Here is a 22,060-nt window from a genome sequence, read left to right on the forward strand (position 1 = left end):
TGAAAATGTGATGGTTGAAACTACTTTTTAGCTTATTTTGGAAAGGAAGCAAGAGTGCTGGAGCTCTTTGCAGTGCTGTATTCTGAGAGAGGATTAAATGTTGGCCTCATTCAGAAAGTGAGAGACTCGCGCTTGATCTCAAGGTGAAAAATAATTGGGCAGCATAACAGATGAGCCGGCATCCTGTAGGTAGGTCAGTGTACTTTTGCCGAATACCAGAACTTTTGTGACTTTGTGACATGGCCTTTCATGTACACCGAGCAATGAATGAAATCTATCCCTGTTGTGATAAAAAGGCATTAAGTAGGCATCAAAGCTGTGCCATATGTATTGTGTATAAGCAGTCTGAGTTATGAACAAGATAGGTTTTTTGGGTTTGTTCTTAAGGGTCTCTGTCTCTCTCGTTTCTTCTCTCTCTCTCTCTCTCTCTCTGTGTGTGTGTATAGATAGATAGATAGATAGATAGAGAGAGAGAGAGAGAGAGAGAGAGAGAGAGCAAGCTTTGGATAGCATAGGGATGGGGTTAACACTCCTGTGGTGTTTGTTTTGCTGTCTGTATCCATGTTCAGAAGATTTCACCACACTTTTTGTCCCTATGAGAACTGGATTTTGACAGATTTGGCTTGTTGTCAAAACAAGGATTGGAGATAAAACTTCAGTAGAGATACCTTTTCTCCGTGATAACTGTTGGGTCTCAGCCTGTGATTGAACCTGAATCTGTGATTGATCCTGTGATTGTGTTTCAGTCTCCTGATGTTTCTGTGTCTGATGTGGGCAATGAGGAGGGAAATCAGTCTCCTCTTGCTTCTGATGTGGGGGATGCTGGGGCTGACTCTGAGATGCAAGATGGAGACATTTTGGTCAATAAGCTTCACGCAGACACTGACAAAGAGGTTTCGGTGCAAAGGACAGATTCTCATGAGAATGTTTCTGTCAGGCCTTGGGAGAAAGGTTTACTCCTTCTGCCTGTGAGCTCTCCAGATTCTAATTTGGAAAACAGTCTGACACCTGGTAAAGTTAATGAGGAGTCAGATAAGCAGAGTCAGCGGCTGGAGATTAGCCAGAATCGACAAGAGGCCCAATGTTTACGTAGATCTGAAATAATTCGTCAGTTAAGGTCAAAGACTGGAGGAAAACAAAACCAGTTTTTGGGATTTAATGTTTGCCTTTAGAGAATCTTGTCAGATCAAGCATTGTTTGGAAACCAAGTACAAGCCTCACGGAATTCCTGTTCAAGCGGTCTCATCTTCATAAATTTTTCTAGCCTTTCAAGTTGATTAACAGTGTCTGGTCTGTTCTTGCTTCGTGTTTGATTCCTGTCTGGATAATCATTGCCTTGGATTGTATTTTCATGCTTTTTGGATATTGCTTTTGATTGCTACATTTGGACACTGTTTTATCTTGCTGCCTTTGAATGCCTTATTGCTTTTTGGAATCTTATCTATTTTCACAAGCATTTATTTCTACTGGCTTTTTAATTTTTGGCTAAGCTTTAATAAAAAGGATTGTACCTCCACTCAACGTGTGGTGTGTTTATAGTCAGAGGGGCTATTTCCTGTTCTGAAGTGCAACAATAACTCTTTCAGGAGTAGATTTTTCCTTCCAAGAGGTAGATTTCCTCTCATATCCTGTTGTGTCAACCCATTTTTAACTAAGAATCGTTTATAAGTTGGATGTCAATTCCTTGGCATTGACATCTCTGGCACATCCTCTGTTTGGGTATCAGCCAGCAAGCCAACATCTTAAATCAAGAAATAGCTTCCTAAGGTCTACAGTAGTGGTTCCCAACCTGTGGGCGATGGCCCAGCAGTGGGCCGCAAGAACGAAAATCCAGTCTATGAACTTCCTTCCTCTTTATTTTATTTTATTTCCACTCCTTTCCACAGAGCTGACCAGCCCCACCCCTTTTGGCACTAATGTTGGAGAGTAGTCCCTGGTCAAAGTGGTCCCCGATCAAATGGTTCCTGTTCAAGTGGGCCCTGGTCAAAGTGGGCCCTGGTCAAGTGGGCTCTGGTCAACAAAAGATTGGGAATCACTGATCTACAGAGATATTTGCAGAAACATCTCAGCAAGTGAGATTCCAAAAGTGGCAGGCTAAAACCTAGAACCTCAGTCATTGGTTGAGACCAGATGAGAAATACCTCCCTGGGCACACAGAAGGCTGGACAACTTGGCTGGTGCTGAACAGGCATCACGAGATGCAGAGCTAACCTTAAGAAATGGAGCTGCAAAGTGGAGTACAATGCAGTATGGGTCCTGTCACATGCACAATGGAGGACCTTCTTACAGTGACACCAGAGGCACTCCAAGTGGCCAGCTTCTAGTCAAAGAATATTTAGTATAATGCCAAGTTTGTAACTTTGTTTGTGGGTTTTCTATACAATATAATTGTATTCTTAATTTGCTTCTGACATGATAAATAAATAAATAAATAAATAAGTTGGATGTTTGTAACTCGGGGACTGCCTGTATATGTGCAGAATGCATTGATTAACTTGCTGCAAGAAAACACATTCTTATAAAGTGAAAGCATGGCTGGTGGGAACAAGATAGGGGGCCTTCTCAGTGGTTGCCCCCATCTTTGGAATGCCCTCCCCAAGGAGATCAAAATGGTCCCCTCCTTACTCATTTTAAAAAAGTAACTTAAAACATTCCTATGTCCCAAGTGTATGACCAGATTGATGAGTAGAGCTTACAACATTGATAAATGGAATAGAAGGGAAATGGATCTAATATGCTTAGCTGGCTTTTAATAGTTTAAATGTTGATTACTTGATTGTTATTATTTTAATTACTTGTTTTAACTTATGTAATGTATTTCATTGTTGCTGTTTATATATTTTTTACTTCTATTTTATATAAGCATTGAATGTTTGCCTTTATTATGTTGGAAGCCGCCCTGAGTATCCTTGGAGAGATAGGGTGGGCTACAAATGAAGTTGTTGCTGCTATATGAAATGGAAAAAAACCTGTATACATTTATATGCATGAAATGTTAGGAATTTGGGTTCCATCATTCTAAAACTTCTTTTCCATTTTGTTACAGTGTTATGAACTGAACCTAACTACCTAGACCTGTTTTGAAATTGTGGTTATCCTCCCTCTCTTGTTGGTCTTACTGAGCATCTGTGAATCAGATTTTTGAGCAGATCACTCTCTGTGATTCAGAGTATTCATAGCAATGTGCAAATGTCATTTTTTGCCACAAAGACCTCTCTGCACAAAACAGTATGTGAATGGGATTCTGTGGAGAACCTAATGTATATGTATACAATTTCAAGGTGTGTGAAATTCAATTTGAGGTGACAGAATTCTTATTGATGTGTCAGCTGTCCCATATTGTCTGCCCTGTAGCCCCATTTCTGGATATTTCCCAAGTACATTCTGGCACACATGGAGGGTTTCTCATAGGAGAGAGTATCATGTGGAATAAACAAGAGCTCCTATTTATGAATCAACCCTAGTAAATGTTTTAAGCAGGGTATGTTTGCTCTGAGTCAAAACTTCGGAAATACACGGGAAGTATGTTAATCGTAATGCAGACGAACAGTTCCGTTACCCTCACATCCCATGAATAGACTTTGCTCACCTTGAGAGGTAAACAGAGCATTATCTTGCCTAGTAATTTGAGAAGGTGGAAATAAACGTTATGCTGTTAGTCATATAGAGAAAATAAAATAACTGATAATATGTAATCATATTAGGGAAATTGAACACATAAAGTGGAAATGATTGTAAATAAATTACTGCTTCATTTTACATTCTGGTTTCAATATATTTCTGCTATTGGCAGTGTTGTGTTCTGAACCCCCTTTTGCAGGGGAGATACCTCATCTTTCCCAGTAGTCCTAATATATAGATTTAAGCATTGATGCCTCTGATCTTAACGATAAACATTAGGTTAAAAAATGGAAACGGCATAATAGAACAACTGTAGGTATTTGATATTCTTTGGCTTGGTCATCATATATCTGCATCTTTAGTGATGAAACAAGTAATGCGATTAAAGGTAAAAGTTTTCCCATGATATTAGAATCATAGAATCAGTCTAATAAGTCTAGTCGTGTCCAACTCTGTATTTCACCTCCATTTCTCCGTAGACTACTCCTAGGTCATGTGGCTGGCATGACTGCATGGAGTAGTTACCTCCCGCCGGAGTGGTTCCTTTGATCTACCTATATTTACATGTTTTTGAACTGCTATGTTGACAGAAGGTGGGGCTAACAGTGGGAGCTCACCCTGCTCCCTGGATTCGAACCGCTGGCCTTTTGGTCAGCAAGTTCAGCATCTCATTGGTTTAACATGCTGTGGCACCATGGGGTAATGCAATTAGCGATGGGATTTTCTTCCTGCCAGAAACACTGTAGAAATTATGCCCATCTGTTTTAATTGTACTGGGTTATTCAATATTTTTTTCAAAGTTTTATTTCTGAGAAAATTCTGGAGGAAAGGTACAGGTCAAGCCCGAATGACTGACAGGTAAGCTTTCTAATTCCAAAGTACATTTTATATGAGTTCATCTACATTGTAGAATTAATGGAGTTTTACACCACTTTAAGTTCCAGGTTCAATGTTATGGAATTATGAAAAATGTAGTTTTCATGTTGCTTAGCCTTATTTGACAAATAGTTCTGGTGTCTCACCAAACTCCAAGATTCCATAGCATTGAGCCATGACAATTCAAGTGGTATTAAATTGCATTTATTCTACAGCAATGGTTCCCAACCTTTTTTTTTTTTTTTTTTTTTACCAGGGAGCACTCTCCAAGAGTAGTACCAAAAGGGTTATCAATCAGTTTTTGGTCAACTTTAGATTTGGTTTGGGGTGCTGATTCAGAAAAATGCATTGGATAGACCACATCTAATTTCTGATACAGAACATATACCATGGTCAGCGACAGGGAAGGAGTGGCAGGTGGCACAAAAGGAGAGGAAATAAAATAAAATAAAGAGAAGGAGGCTTGTGGATCAGATTTTGTCCTCACAGCTCACTGGTGGTCCATGGCCCACAAGTTAAAACCACTGTTCTACAGTGTAGATGAATCCTCTGTAAGGAATGAGATACTGAAGGGACTGTCTTAGCAAATCTTTTCTCAGTTAGCAACTATTACCAATACAGAAAAGCACGTTCAATCAGAGTAGTCATATTTACAGGCCAATTGACTTGTGCAGACTAATCCAAACTCCTTCCACATCTGTCTACCAGATATGGCAGCTGGCATTATTTAAACAATCTCTTCTGCTGAGAGCTCAGTTGCTATTCAAGAGCATCCAATCTTGCTGAGGGCTCTTGAAAATGATTCTCTTTCAGTTTCCGCCTTTGATTTGCCTCTTAGTGTATAAACAAATGAAATGTTACAATGGATCAAGAGTCTGCTGCCTAGATAACCGATCTTGTTTAGAGGTCTTAATCAGATTGTTTTGGCAATAATAAAAGCAGTGTTTATTTAGGAAAGACTTTGTTAAGAGACAATGGAAAATGAATGGTCATTAAAGCTTAAGGGATTTTGTAACATGAAGGTTGTACCAGCCGTTTCTGGTTGTTTCTGGATGTAGCTACTTTTGCCTTGTTCTCGCTGTTTTCTTTTCTACTGGGGATAAAATGATTTAGATAGAGAGAGATTAGGAACGTGACCTTTTTGCCCCTACCTGCTTGCTTTTCTCACATCGATCCCAAAATATTATGAGCAGATTACATCATCTGGTTCAGACAGGTTTCTTTAATCTCTGTCATTTGTTGTACCAAAAGAACTATTTGGGGTTGACCTTCTGCCCTCTCTTCATAGACAAGCTTGAGCATATCGGCTTGCTAGCTTTACTCTTCTGGAATAGTTCCAGAACAAAGAGTCAGGCATGATTTCGAGAATCCTTAAAAAACACTTTTTGTGTTCCCATTTGGTATTGCTCCCCAGTCTGACAGAGAAATTAAAATTTCATTTCCCCGTGGCGGTTTATATGTCTACAGTAATATGCTTCCAGTTCCCTGGTTTATGAACATCGGACTTGCATCTGGCTCCTAATTACAAACAGGTTTCCCTCTTACCCTTTTTTCTTTCCTTCATGCCTGTCTTTCCCCCCATTCCCTTTAATTTCTGTCAATATCTTTCCCTCCATCCCTTTGTTTTGTGTCTGTTGCCCAGGGGACATTGCCCAGGGGATGCTCAGATGTTTTGATGTTTTACCATCCTTCTGGGAGGCTTCTCTCTTGTCCCTACATGGGGAGTTGGAGCCAACAGAGGGAGCTCATCCACACTTTCCCTGGATTCTAACCTCTGATCTGTCAGTCTTCAGTTCTGTCATCAAAAGGGCTGAGATGGTAATCTAGTAAGCCTCAGGAGGGTCAATCTTGATTGAACATTGAAAGTGGTGGTAAGAATGTTTTGACAATGTAAGGAATTGCCTAGAGAGGTGGTGAGGTCTGGTTGTCTTCATAAAGAAGCTGGTCAGCTACATGTTGGGGATGCTCTAGCAAACTTTGGTTTTCCAGATGTTTTTGATTTCAGCTCCCAGAATTCCTGACTGTTGGTCAAGCTGCCTGGGCTTTTTGGAGTTGTAGTCCAAAACAACAAAAGGGCAGAAGTTTAGGAACCACTACTCCACCTGGAAATCCTGTATTGAGAGAGGTTTGGAATCCGTGACCTCTGCGGCCCTTTCCAGTTCTATGATTCTAGTATAATTTGTTGTGTCATTGGCAGGGGACTTTTTCTAAAAGAAAACCCTGTTAGACATGCATACTTTCCCATTCCTTTATTAAAATATGTAAGCCCTTTGCCATTTTTCATCACAGGATCTCTGAACACTTAAGTTCTAAGTTGAAATCAAGTGACCATGTTTGTTAGCAGATGTGAGTACTATAAGGAGCTGAAGATTTTCACTCCAAATTCCCCATTATTCAGTTCCATGCTCCAGGTTAGTGATGGTTGTTCTCAGGTGGCTTTTTTTTTCAGTTTTGAAAGCTGCAGGCTGTATTGATAAAACCTTCAGCAGCTGTTGACTAGACCTCAGAGGCCACTTGCTCAGTTCTGAAGCTTTGCAGGAGAATCTGTCAACGCTTTCCCAGCAAGGTCAAGGAAAGTAAGTGGCAGCTTTATGAGTGTGCCAGATCCTTGCCAGCTGTTTCTTCGACTTCATTCTCACCTAACTCACTTAATTAAGAAAGAGGAATTTAAAGGTCTCTTTTCCCTCCCAAAGGCCTTTCATAAAAGGAAAGGGGAAACTTACCATAGTTTACCATGAAGGACAACTCAAAAATTTTGATCATAAAGCACATAAAACCAAGGTGTATGTGATACTCATCTGTGACAAAATGTGTCATAATTCTTCTCAAAGTCTCTGACATTGGAAGTAGCAGTTAAACAACATGACTAACAAGAAGTATTGTGACATCTTAAAGATGAATACATATATTGCGGCACAAACCTTCATTAACTTGAATCTTACTACATCAGATGCATGAAATTAATCTTCTATTATATGTGTACCTACAGCATGAAGAAAAATGTATATAGAAAGCCAAAGTAGTTTAGTACACAACATGTCTATGCAAAGTTCAAGTTCACACAGTGTACTCAGAATGACTATTAGGGCCAACTACAATGAGTGATAACACAATTTCCCCAGTGTTGCCAGTTAACTGCTACCATTAATAGCCACAAGGCTTTCCTTGTGTACATTTGGCCACAATATGCTTCTCATAAACATTTGAACCGTGCATAGAAATGTTATAGACCTACAAGAATCCTTCCATTTCATAATGTTTCCCCTATTTTTGGCATCCCTCTGCCCCATAAACTACTCATGACTGACATTTTGTGCAAGCATGTTTTTTGGTGCCCTGGAACGAGGATGCAGAGCCATTAGGAGCAATTGTGCACTGCAAGAGTCATGAAGGTATCTCTTGTTAGGTTACAGTCATAATGTAACTTAGCTTGTCTTAGTTATTACAATAAGAAAGGAAGAAAGTTATAACTGAGTAATGGTTTTTTAGTACAGTGGCTTCAAACTACAGAAAAGGGGATTCCACCTGAACATTAGGAAGAACTTCCTGACTGTGAGAGCTGTTCAGCAGTGGAACTCTCTGCCCTGGACTGTGGTGGGAGCTCCTTCTTTGGAGGCTTCTAAACAGAGGCTGGATGGCCATCTGTTGGGGGTGCTTTGAATGTGGTTTTCATGCTTCTTGGCAGGGGGTTAGACTGGATGGCCCATGAGGTCTCATTCAACTGTATGATTCTATTATTAAACAAGTCCCACCAACTCTTACGTCAATATAAATATGATAGTCTTTTAAATGCCAGAATATTTTTATTGTTTTTTATTGTAGTATGTTTCCACAGGCATCCTTTTCTCTTAAATATCACGGTTTTGTCATTGTGCTGCTTCTCTATTTAATAATAGTTACTCTTGTGTCATTTTATTGAGACTAAAACATGGAGTTTATTTTCACTCCGAGGTTATTTTTTTCTGTCTGCTTTGTGAATGTTATGCCCTCCACCAGGAACCCATAGAACAAACTAGGCATAGCTATAGAATCTGTTACTCTGATCAGCCTAGTTCTTCATGGATGCAAATAATAATACAATGTTGGTAAGAGAACTAAAATTTCTGTGGAACAGTTCTATGAATCATAGAGTTGGAAGAGACCCCAAGAGCCATTCAGTCCGGCCCCTTGCCATGCAGGAAACATGCTTTATTTATATCCTGTTTTATCTCCCCGGAGGGACTCAGAGCGGATTACAATAAACATATGAGGCAAACATTCAGTGACTTTCACACACAGACATACAACACTGACAAAGGTAAAGACCTTCCCCTTTTCCCATCTCTAGCAACTGGAGGTGATGCTCAACTCCAGCCATGGGGAGGTGCTCTTGTTCGCTTTTTCCATACCAAGGAGCCTGTTGTCCATAAACATCTCTGATTGTGTTGCTGGCATATCTGCATGGGGCATCCTTTTACCTTCCTGCCAAGGCGGTACCTGTTGCATGCTTTTGAATTGCTCTCATTGCATGCTTTTGAATTGCTAGTTTGGCAGAAGCTAGACCTGGCAGTCAGGAGCTCATACCTACTCACAGCTTCAAACTGCCAACCTTCTGATCAGTAGTTCTAACCCACTGAGCTAATGCAGCTCCTTAAAAGCACAATCAAAGCATCCCTGACAGATGGCCATCCAGTTTGTTTAAAAACCTCCAAAGAAGGAGCTGCCATCACACTCCTGTTGTAACTCATCATGTAACTAAAATAACTACATATTGATTCCTTTCTAATACCATCCTCCACATTTGTTTGCTTGTTTACACCCCACTTCTCTTGAAATTTAGATCGTAAACTCCTTGGGGCAAGCATGCATTCTTTTGTACTCTGCAAAGTACCAGGCACATGGCACTAAATAATTAATACATATGTAATGATAAGGAAGTCCAGGATTATTGCCAGATTTCAAACCATAATTTCCTAGGAGTATCCAGTCAGTTTTAATCATGAATTTTAAACTCACTTACTGTGTTTAATCTTCGTTTTGTGTATTTTAATATGTATAGAAATACATTTTAATATCTGTATTTTATAGAAATGCCTTTAAATATCTGAATTTTATAGCATGTTTACAATGATTATGTGCTTTAACTATGATGTAACCTACCTTGAGCCACAGAGAGAAGCAGGTAAGAAAGAAAATTATTATTTTACTATACTACTACTACTACTACTACTACTACTATTGCTATTACTACCAGAAGCTTAAATTAGTTCTGAATTCTTAAGAACTAGTTCAGTTTGACATTGCATTTGCTTTAATGATATATGCTAAAGGGATCTTTTTTTCCCACCCCAATGTCTGTAGGCCCCCTTAGCAGTATCCTGGTGAACCGTTTTGGCAGCCGACCGGTGGTCATGTTTGGAGGTCTGCTGTGTGGCATTGGGATGATCTCTGCATCTTTTTGCACAAGCATTTTCCAGCTGTACATCTGCGCTGGACTCGTAACAGGTAAAACCTTCCTTCTTTCTTTCGAAATGAGACTTGGTTTTGAATATGCCTAATGATGTTACTTTTAGACACTACCATCTGTTTTCTATAATGCTCTGGGCATGTGCTCTGTCCTGGCAAAATGGGTCATGTCAGTGGTGAGGACAGGGTTTTAAAGTTATTTGCTGTCTTATTAACACTTATCTCAATTATCGAGAGGACTACAGCATTTTCTGATGAAAGTGAAGGAGGAAAGTCAGGTGAAGAGTCTTAACAAGAATCTGTAGCAAGAAGACATCTCTGAAAATTTCTGATACCATGCAAGTGTTCATGACCATTTCCCCATTAGATGTTAGTGACTGAAAATCCACTTTGTATTGTTGGTCAGAGCCAACATTCCTAGCTGAGGACACCTTGGTGTCCAAGAAGAAACCACCACCACATTGTCACCACAAGCACATTAATTCCCCTGTATTCACTTGACCTAGTATTCAGAGGGAATTCAGATGGAATCACAGCATTGGAAGAGACCACATGGGCCATCTAGTCCAGCCCCTTGCCATGCAGAAAAAGCACAATCAAAGCACCCCTGACAGATGACGATCCACTCTTTTTATAAAAGCCTTCAAGCAAGAAGCCTCCACCATACTCTGAGAGCAGTTCCACTATTGAACTGCTCTCACAGCCAGGAAGTTCTTCCTAATGTTCAGGTGGAATCTGCTTTCCTGTAATTTGAAGCCATTGTTCTGAGTCCTAGAATCATAGAATCAAAGATTTGGAAGAGACCTCATGGGCCATCCAGTCCAACCCCCTGCCAAGAAGCAGGAATATTGCATTCAAATCACCCCTGACAGATGGCCATCCTAATCTCCAGGGCAGCACAAAACAAGCCTGCTCCCTCCTCCTTATCACAGCTTTAAAAAAAAAAAAGCATTGGGAAAGAAAAAGCATCGGGAAAGAAGATGAGTGAGAAGGCAGCAACAGCTGATATTGTTGCTTCACCTCATCCTTATAGCTATTTAAGGTCCACTGAAGCATCTTTATGAGACGTCCCAAAATCTGGACTGTTGCTCTATTAAATCAGAATGGATTCATCTCTCTTATGAAACAGTTTCCATACAACACTTCATGGCAGGTGAAGATGTGTAATTAATTTACTCCAACTCACTGTAACATCAGGTTACGTCTTCTTATAATAAATGAAGTTGTCTGACGTTACAAGAAAATTAACACATCCATTTACTTTTTTGGTGTTAGGGGATGAAAGGAAGATTAAACACTGCAGCAAATCTGACTTCCATATCATTGCATTATTATCTCTGACATTATACTTTATAAGTTCAGTCTTGAAGTATTCTTTTTCAGACATCTTTTATTCTAAAAAATTCTTAAATGAGACCCATGAGAATTCCCTTGGATGTAAGGGCACATACACACATGCTACTATATAATGTTTTTGCTGGATGGCACTGAACCTAGTCTTGTATGGATGTGTTATCCACTTTTTTTAAATTCTGGTTTGGATGTAATTTTATCAAGGTAGACATCTCCAGGTTTTCTTTAAAGACATGCAATAAAAAGTCTTATAGTTTCCCAACTGTTGCATTTTCAAATCTCTCCATAACAAGACAATATTAAAACATAATTAAGGCATTCATAGCTGTAGGAAACAAAAATAGTTGATAGACCAGCTTCAACCCACATGTTATTTTTAAAATAATGATCCTAGAAACAAGCTGGGCTTGTAATTTTGTTTTCAAAACAAATTCAAGAAAAAATTGCAACGTGTCTAGTCAAAGCATAAACCTTCTGCTGTTAAAATGTATGTCTATTTATGTGGTATTCCTAGCTCAGACCATAGATTTATACATTACTTAAGGGCTTTTCTTGACTGGATTTTCTTCAGCATAATTCGGTCTGGAGCCTGATCTGTGCACAGAATTTTAAAAGACATGTGCTACTACTTACAGTTTATTGACATAATCAAAGTGCCCTTTTCTCTTCATTTTGTTGTATACATTTAAATATTCTAAAGACATCACACCTTGTCTGATCTTGGAAGCTGAACAGAGTCAGCCCTAGTTAGTACTTGGAAGGAAGACTTCCAATGAATACCAGGTGCTGTAGACTATATTTCAGCAAAACTACCTTTGAATACTAATTGCCTAAGATGACTCTATGGAATAGATGGGGGTCATTATAGATCAACAAGTAATTTGAGGGCTCATAGATACTACCATGTATGCTGTCTTTTCTTCCTTTGTTGTTTATTTGTTCAGTCACTTCTGACTTTGTGACTTTATGGACCAGCCCATGCCAGAGCTCCCTGTCAGCTGTTGCCACCCCCAGCTTTCTCAAGGTCGAGTCAGTCACTTCAAGGATACTATCCATCCATCTTGCCCTTTGCTGCCCCCTCTTCCTTTTTCCTTCCATTTTCCCCAGCATCATTGTCTTCTCTAAGCTTTCCTGTCGTCTCATTATGTGGCCTCTAATATTCCCTCCAATGAGCAGTCGGGCATTATTTCCTGGAGTATGGACTGGTTTGATCATCTTGTGGTCCAAGGCATTCTCAGAATTTTCCTCTAACACCACAGTTCAAAAGTGACTTGTCTCCTCCAGCTCTCACATCCATAGGTTACTATGAGAAATACCATTGCTTTAACTATGTGGATCTTTGTTGCCAATGTTGCCAATGTGTTGCCAATGTGCCAATGTGTATTAATTATATTATTGAGATTGGTCATTGCTCTCCTCCCAAGAAGTAAACGTCTTCTGATTTCTCCCTCTATTTGCCAGTTATCAATCAGTCTGGTTGTCATAATCTTGGTTTTTTATGTTAAACTTCATCCCAGCTTTTGCACTTTCTCTTTCACCTTGGTTATAAAGTTCCCCAGCTCCTTCATGCTTTCAGCCATCAAAGTGGTATCATCTGCATATCAAAGATGGTTAATGTTCTTCCAGCAATTTTAACTCCCTACTTGGATTCGTCAAGTCCCGCACATCACATGATGTGGTCTGAATACAAGTTGAATTGGTAGGGTGAGAATATACAGCCCTGCCATACTCCTTTCCCAATTTTGAACCAATCTGTTGTTCTTTGGTCTTTTCTTCCTTAGCAGGTTTTTTTCTGCAACAGGAAAATATGAAGGGATTACAGATATGAGAAAACAGTACCTGGTTCTCAGCTAAAAGGCTACATTTCAGGCAGGGCAAATGCAGGATGAAAGGCTCTGGCACTCATTCTCACTCTCTCCTTTGCAGGACTTGGCCTTGCCTTCAACCTTCAACCATCGGTGATCATCATTGGGAAGTATTTCCTGAAAAGACGCCCAATCGCCAATGGTCTGGCCATGGCAGGGAGCCCTGTCATGCTCTGCACACTGGCCCCCTTGAACCAGCTCCTTTTTGACATGTTTGGATGGAGGGGCAGCTTTTTCATTCTCGGGGCGCTCCTCCTCCACTGCTGCGTGGCTGGAGCACTCTTCAGACCCATTGGACCTCCAGCTGGTTCCCCCAAAGAACCAGCAAACAAACAAGCTACAGAGACCCTTCAAAAGGAGCAGTTTGATTTAGGCCTTGTTGAAGTGGCTGATCCTGGTGAAGAAGAGAAGGAGGACAAAGACTGCTGTGAGAAAGTTAACAGATTCCTAGATTTCTCTCTTTTCAAGCACAGAGGCTTTCTGATCTATTTGATAGGGAATGTGCTCATGTTTCTAGGCTTTTTCGCCCCTATTGTCTTTTTGGCTCCATATGCGAAGCACCTCGGGATTGATGAATATTCAGCCGCATTCCTGCTTTCAATCCTTGCCATAGTTGACATGATAGCCAGACCAACTACTGGAATCATTGCAAACAGCAAATGGGTCAGGCCAAAGATTCAGTATTTTTTCGGCTTCTCCATTGCTTTTAATGGAGCCTGTCACCTCCTTTGCCCTCTGGCAACAGGATATTCGGGCCTAGTGGTGTATTCTGTCTTTTTTGGACTAGCATTTGGCATGGTTTGCGCCATGCTTTTTGAAACGCTCATGGACCTTGTGGGTGCCAGCCGCTTCACAAGTGCGGTAGGACTGGTCACTATTGTGGAATGCTGCACTATATTACTTGGACCACCCATTGGAGGTAAGCATGGTTGGAGGTAGATCTGGAATTCTTAGTGGAAATGCATATAAAAAAATCTTCCATCCTCAGTTTGGGTTCCTCCTTTCTTCTGCTTTTTACTCTTCAATTCCCCTTTTGTTGAGCTTGAATTGAGTTGAGATATTCTCAGCAAGAGCAGAGCTGGCAAGATGAAAACACAGTACAAGTTGAGTACCCTGTATTCAGAATGCTTGTATTTCAAGGATTTTTTAACCAGCCTTCACTTTTCTTATGATTTCCATTTTGGTGGCAAAACTTATAGATTTATTCTCTCCCCCCAGTGCCCCTTTCAACATGCTGGGCTAGATAGTGAGGCAAGCTTATTGCCTCTTCCCTTTTTTCTTTGTTCTACTCTCCATGCATGTTGAGTAAAGAATACTGGAGACAGCTGCTGTTTGCATTGCCTGTTGTAAACAGCACATGGTTACACGGGGATTGCTCACTCCCAGTTCAGGCTTTACTGTATTGTTTAGTCTAGATCAGGACTCCTTAAACCTTTTCCACTCAAGACCCCTTTCTGCCCAATAAATTTTTACATGATCTTGGCTATAAAGGCATATAACAGGTATAAAAATCAAACATTTACTAATAACAAAGGGCAGATTTCCCTTTTTATGAATTACAGCTGAAGCATCTTGAGCAGAGACTAGTGTAAATGCTGCACCTTGCTGCTAACAGATATGAGTAAATATCTAGGTGGCATTCAGAAACCTTTTACTGTTGCAAAATTCTTTGCGACCCCAACACTGTGGTCAAGGGACCCCGTTTGGAATCAGGACACACCACTGCAACCCAACACTAAAAGTCTGTGTAAAAGGATTTGCAAAAGAATCATATGTATCAGAGGCTTTGTGAACTGACGTATGCCTGTAGTCTTCAATGGGCCACAAGATGCTTCATTGTTCTTGTGCCACAAACTAAGATGGCTATCCCCTTTCCCAGTCATTTCCATCTTTTAAAATGTTTGGGAAGGTTTTTTTCACCAGTTACGTGAGAAACTATACAACAGCTTTAATCCAATGTGAGATCTTTTGTGTTTGGTGGCAGAAGCTGTTGAAAATACTGGAACCTGCACATGTTTTATTGCATAATTCCTGTTTGATCAAATGCTCATTATCTTCAAACAATAATAACAACAAACCTTCTCTGATAGCAAAATAAATATACTCTCTACAAGCCACTCCACAGGAGTCATGGCAGTATGACAGAATATCTGAGCAGAGAGAATCAGATGTAATGTTCATTGAGCTTTTCAAATAAAAGCACTTTAACCTGTTATACATTCAAATCTGAATTGCTACTGTAGGTTTCATTTTTTTTTTACTACTGTGGAAATTGATGCTTTTTAGTTGCTCAGTTTTGTTGTTGTTGAAAAGCAGCCTTTTATTGCTAGTCAGGAGGTCCTTCCTGGAGAACCTCATAAATCAAGTACAGACAGTTCCCAAGTTACAAGCAAGATTGGTTTTTGTAGGTTTGTTCTTAAGTTGAATTTGTATGTAAGTCAGAACAGGTACATTTTAAATTGTAACTCTAACTCTATCTATTTATCTATAAGCTTTGGATAGTATAGGGAAGGGTTAATACCCCTGTGGTGTTTGTTTTGCTGTCTGTGCCTCTGTTTGGAAGATTTCACCCCACTTTCTGTCCATGTGATAACTGGATTTTGAAAAATTTGGCTTGTTGTGGAACTAAGAGTTGGTGCTAAAGTTTCAGTGGGGAAATCTTTTCCCCATAACTCTTTCAGGAATGAATTTCCCTTCTGAGAGGTAGATTTCTCCCACTTCCTGTTGTCTCACCCTTGTTCTTAACTATGGGTCATTTGTAAGTTGGATGTTTGTAACCTGGGTCCTGCCTGTATTCTTCAATGATGCTTTGGTTTGGTAGAAATATTGCTTGGCTTCTGCTTTTGCATCACATTTCTAGAATGAAATCATGCTGCATTCACTGGCCTTTTAATTGTGGCATATTGATAAGCATAAGAGGATCACCAGATGGGGAGCAATCTTACCTTTGGGACTTCAATCATTTTTTGTCCTTGTAGAGAACTGTTGGATTCCCCCCCCCCCCCGATTAATGTGAGGGCAGTTAGGTATACTCTTTCAGATGCCCAGGCAGTGTACCTAATCACCTTATTTGATACATCTGCCTTGACGTTACCATTAAAATAGGGCAGCCGTGTGCATTGGCATCAGGGTAAGCCACATTGGCACAATGGCAGTGACTTTTTCTTTGGTTGATTTTCAGTTATTTTTGCAGAATTAGAAGAGTTTTTCTATAGCCTTATTTTTTTTACTGATCTTCATTGTATTTTCCAATCAGTCATCTCATCAAATGGCCAGATTTGGATCAAATGACCAGAGAAAATAAAGATTAAAATGCAGCTGTTCAATGTCTAACGTTGTGACTTCTGCCAAATCAAAGAAAGTTGTCAGATAAGAACTTTACCTATTGATTTGCAAAAGACACCTCAAAACAGGCTATTATTATTATTATTATTATTATTATTATTATTATTATTATTATGTCTTGTTCTTTCAACTCTTTTTTGTGCTTTGTGGAGGAGGAATACTGGCAGATTATCCTCCTTTTGTGAAGAAGCTTCATTTCATTCAGAATAACCAGCCATGTTACGAGTTATATGCAGTTTTATGAAGCAGATTAAGCTAATTGCTAAAGCCGGAAACTGCTGTGTAGTAGTTTGCAATATGAGTTCTGCAGTATTTCCCCCTCCATTTTAATAAGCAGGGAATTGATTGGTTCTTTGGCATTTAATAGCCTACTATCGGGTTTTGCCTTAATGAACTAAGTAAATTTTTCTTGGTGTGTTTTATGATTTTCTCTTATTCTCAAAGGGAGCCGTGGCAAGACTCTTCTACTGTTGAATTTTCCAATAGTCTCCTAATTAAAATGCTCAGTAAAATGTATTCAGCTGACCTCCAGGTCATCCTGATTAGTAGAAAGTGAGAACGGTCGCAATTAGCCTCTGGTTGGTGCTTCATTAATAGTGGTTGATGCTTCATTAATAGTGCTGTATTAATGAAGTTCATGTCTGGAGGTGAGGCTGCCCCTAAGAGTGATACATTTCAGACAGATTATATGAAATGAAATGTTCTTCTGGTTGGAGAATATATCCTGCTTGTTGCAAAAATCCTAGTGCACGTGACAAGAATAATCTATCACCGGTGATGCAATGGGTTAAACCCTTGTGTCGGTAGGACTGCTGACCAAAAGGTTGGCGGTTTGAAAGGCGGGGTGAGCTCCCATCTGTCAACTCCAGCTTCCCATGTGAAGACATGAGAGATGCCTCCCACAAGGATGGTAACACATCCAGGGGTCCCCTGGGCAACATCCTTGCAGACAGCCAATTCTTTCACACCAGTAACGACTTGCAGTTTCTCAAGTCACTCCTGACACAAAAAAGCCCCCCCTCCCCCACACACATTTCTGATAAATTGTCATTGTGGTGGGCATTAAAGGCACTGTGTTACACTGCCTTGGATCTCATATTGAGAGAAAAGCAGGATAATAAATAAATAAATAAAACAAGGAAATAGTTACAAAAAGTCTGCCAGCAATTTAAATTAGGAAATGGAAAAATTACCACTAACAGTGAATACCAAAACTTAGCCTGGGGTTTACAACCCTTTTACCATAAAGGTTTGTCCGTCTTGGAGAGATTTGTGCAAAAGATGTAGAGGCATTTGTGACCTGGGTTCAAAGACTGACTGGGCAATGAAAATCTCACAGTGTATGGTTCAAGTCTTAGTATTAATTGCTGTGAAGTTATATAATTAAGTATGCAAAGTGATCTTCTATCACCATAGAGAATAACTGAAAGAAGTTGGTGGCATATAGTGCCTCTACATTGTAGAATAAATTGCAGTTTGGCACCACTTTAACTGCTATAGCTTAATGCTGTGGAATCACAAGAGGTGTATTTTTACAAGGCCATTAGTCTTGTCTGCCAAATACTGCTGGTGCCTCACCAAACTACAACTCTCCTGATTCCATAGCATTGAGCCATCATAGTTAAAGTGGTGTCAGACTGCATTGATTCTAGATGTATCGTTGGTCTATGAAGGGTTATACAGCTGATTTTGTTCCTTCCTTTGATCTCTAAGGTGGAAATAGATCCCTTTGCATACTGATACTCCAGATTGACATGGATATGTCTTTGAATTATATAATTAGATTAGTTGTCTGTTGGCCATTATTGTTACTTTAAATGCAAATCAATTGATTAGGGCTGTTTTGAAGGGAGTTAATGAAAACTCATGATTAATCTATTGAGATTTCTATTACCAAGTGCCAGCCCTATGATTAAATTATGTTTTCTCCTTCTGAATTCACAGGAACTCTTATTGACACGTTTGGAGATTACAAATATATGTTCATTAAATGTGGGGCAGTTATGGTCTTGGCTGGAATATTCCTCTGTATCATGAATTATTACAACTACCGAATGCTTGCAAAAGAAGAAAAAGCAAGGAGAAAACATGAGGCAACAGAGACGGATGATGAAGCTGTAAGGACTCCCACATTTCCTAAGGAAGAAGATACCACAAAGGTGGAAAAAATGCAGGATGGCCATGAAACGATCCCTCTGAAAAGTGAGGAGGAAGGACTCAAGAACGGGGCACAGATAACAAATGAAGCCTAATTCTTTCTAGACAAGATCTTCTGAGTGGGAAAGTGGCTCTTGCATATTTCTTAAAATGGTTAAAAATATATAGTTTGACATTTCTATTGGGCCTTTTAAAACTGTATTTTCTATGCCTTAGAAGAAAACAAGTCCACTTCTACGTGAGTATGTGCCCAAAAAGTGTAGCACTTGTATCTCAAGAAGAGACAGCATGGTGTAGTGGTCTGAGCATTGGATCATGACTCTGGAGGCCAGGGTTTGAAGCTCCACTTAGCCATAGAAACTCATTGGGTGACTTTGGGCACGTCAAAAAGTCTCAGAGGAGGGCCAAAGCAACCCCTATCTGAACCAATTCTGTGAAGACACCCCCATGATATGTTTGCCTTTGGGTTGCCGTAAGTTGGAAATGACTTGAAGTTGCACAAGAACAACTTGTACCCTCAACCACTACAGAGTTTTATAATCACAGTTTGGCTTTGAAGAGACAGAGTTTCGCCTCCACAAGATTTGTTGGAGAGAGGTGGTGTCTCAAATAATAGCTGTGTATATACAGGATAAGCAAAAGGTCCAGGTTCAGTCCCCAGCATGTTCAGTATGAATGATCTCAGGAAAATGCTTGTGAAGGGTCTTTCTCTGACAGCCACAGAGCACTTTTTAAGATTTAGTTACTGCTAACCCATACAGACAATGCTCTGCTAGATGGATCAGCGGTATAACTTGGTATAAGGGACTACTCATTCTTTCATTTCTCTTCTAATGTTCACTACATGCAATGGCTGCTTGAGTGACTACCCTGTACTGGTGTTAATCTAGTATGCTGAATAAGATGTGACTTAATTCAAAAAGAATCTGAAGAGGTAAAATGTCACCATTGACATATATTGTTCATAAATACACATTTGGAAATGTAATCTTTGTTTTCAGGGGGGAAAATAGATGTAAACCTGTCGGACCTGAATGCTACAAAACTTGGACATAGTTCTTATACAAGTTTTGTTTGGTCTTACACAATACTATTTGCTGGGTTATACTTACCACACGCATCTTTTGTTGACTTTCTATCATGTATTTTCTAACAATTAAAGACGGGTTATCTTTTTGTTGTTGTTGTTGTTGTTATGTTATATAAAAACAGTGACTTCCAGTGCAAAGATAGGAACAGACCTATGGGCAATTCATAGCTTGATCACAGAATCATAGAATCATAGAGTTGGAAGAGACCACGTGGGCCATCCAGTTCAACTCCCAGCCAAGAAGCAGAAAAATTGCCTTAAAAGCACCCCTGACCGATGGGCATCCAGCCTCTGTTTAAAAGTCTCCAAAGAAGGAGCTTCCACCACACTCCAGGGCAGAGAGTTCCACTGCTGAACAGCTCTCACAGTTATGAAGTTCTGATGTTTTTTAAAAAACTTTTATTTAAATAAAATAATTATTTGTCCCAGTTTGCCTCTATATAATCGGATCTAGCATGTTTTACACAAGTTATAGTTGTAATCTAACCAGAACTTGCTCCGTTATTTTATGACTGAACCAAACTGCTGATGGAGTTTAACACCGGATTTCCCTCTAAAACATACATTCCTACCTGTCCTCTGCTGTATCTACCTTTCCCATCTGCTCCTCTAGGAGCCCCCAGTGGCACAATGGGTTAAGCCCCAGTTCAAATCAGGGGAGAGCAGGTTGAGCTCTTTCTGTCAGCTCCAGCTCCCCATACAGGGACATGAGAGAAGCCTCTTAAAACATCAAACATCCAGGCATCCCCTGGGCAACGTCCTTGCAAATGGCCAATTCTCTCACACCAGAAGCAACTTATAGTCTCTCCTGATACACAAAAAACCCCACTCCTCTTTGCTTTTTAGAATGCTGGTCCTCTATATGACTTCTGTGTAGCTAAGACTGTGAACATGGAATCTAAATTGAGGTATTACTTTATTGATGCCATGAAAATTACTTTTAGGAAATGTCTAGTGCAACCAACTTTTTTGCAGTTGCAAGTTTGCTAAATCTTTTTGCTGTAAGAAAGAGAAATTGGTTTCATGTTATCACATCACTTGGTTGAAGACCAGAGAAGTATGTATTTTGGCCTCTGTTTATCTCCTACAAATTCTAAAATGTGTTGCAGAAGAAATGAACTCTATAGAAAGTTGAGAGAAATTGTCCTCATTATCATCATTATCTACATCACAGTTTTCAGAGGATGAATTTGGAACATTTTCATTGTGTAAAAGGTCCTACTTCAAATTGTCAACTAAAAAAACCTTCCTGCAAAACTTTCTTTGAAGGAAATAATGATAATGATGTTTATTTGTGCTTCAGGATTTTTTTTAAGACTGAGACCCAAAGCAGCTCACAGCTGTAACATTGTACAATTAAAAGCCCACAGAATATAAATATTGAAATGGAATTAAAACAATTGTTAAAGTATCCCTAAAATGATTTAGCAAAGTGTAGGGCTTTATTGGGAAAGATTGGGAAAGGCGTACGGCAAGGCTGCATCCTCTCACCCAACCTTTTTAACTTGTATGCAGAACACATCATGCGATGTGCGGGGCTGGATGAATGCAAAGCTGGGGTGAAAATTGCTGGAAGAAACATTAACAACCTCAGATATGCAGATGACACCACTCTGATGGCCGAAAGCGAGGAGGAGCTGAGGAGCCTTCTAATCAAGGTGAAAGAAGAAAGCGCAAAAGCCGGGTTGCAGCTAAACGTCAAAAAAACCAAGATCATGGCAACAAGAATGATTGACAACTGGAAAATAGAGGGAGAAACCGTGGAGGCCGTGACAGACTTTGTATTTCTAGGTGCAAAGATTACTGCAGATGCAGACTGTAGCCAGGAAATCAGAAGACGCTTACTTCTTGGGAGGAGAGCAATGTCCAGTCTCGATAAAATAATAAAGAGTAGAGACATCAGACTGGCAACAAAGATCCGCCTAGTCAAAGCCATGGTATTCCCTGTAGTAACCTACGGATGTGAGAGCTGGACCTTAGGGAAGGCTGAGCGAAGGAAGATTGATGCTTTTGAGCTGTGGTGTTGGAGGAAAGTTCTGAGAGTGCCTTGGACTGCGAGAAGATCCAACCAGTCCATCCTCCAGGAAATAAAGCCCGACTGCTCACTGGAGGGAAAGATACTGGAGACAAAGTTGAAGTACTTTGGCCACATCATGAGGAGACAGGAAAACGTAGAGAAGACAGTTATGCTGGGGAAAGTGGAAGGCAAAAGGAAGAGGGGCCGACCAAGGGCAAGATGGATGGATGGCATCCTTGAAGTGACTGGACTGACCTTGAGGGAGCTGGGGGTGGTAACGGCCGACAGGGA

The 22,060-nt window shown here is 40.0% G+C and overlaps 1 protein-coding gene across 2 annotated transcripts in view; it reads left to right on the plus strand.

Moving 5' to 3' along the window:
• The window catches only part of LOC132769417 (monocarboxylate transporter 2-like), a 43,383-nt gene extending 23,545 nt beyond the window's left edge, over positions 1-19,838 (plus strand). For both annotated transcript variants that reach the window (XM_060766397.2, XM_060766398.2), the window contains exons 3-5: positions 9,838-9,981; positions 13,222-14,079; positions 18,450-19,838. In XM_060766397.2, coding sequence (XP_060622380.2) covers positions 9,838-9,981; positions 13,222-14,079; positions 18,450-18,757 — 1,310 coding nt within the window. In that variant the 3' untranslated portion in view covers positions 18,758-19,838. The remainder of the gene's footprint in view (positions 1-9,837; positions 9,982-13,221; positions 14,080-18,449) is intronic.
• Positions 19,839-22,060: the final 2,222 nt, after the last annotated feature.

The sequence above is a fragment of the Anolis sagrei genome, chromosome 2 (genome assembly GCF_037176765.1).
Source record: "Anolis sagrei isolate rAnoSag1 chromosome 2, rAnoSag1.mat, whole genome shotgun sequence".
In the NCBI taxonomy this organism is placed as follows: Eukaryota; Metazoa; Chordata; class Lepidosauria; order Squamata; family Dactyloidae; genus Anolis; species Anolis sagrei.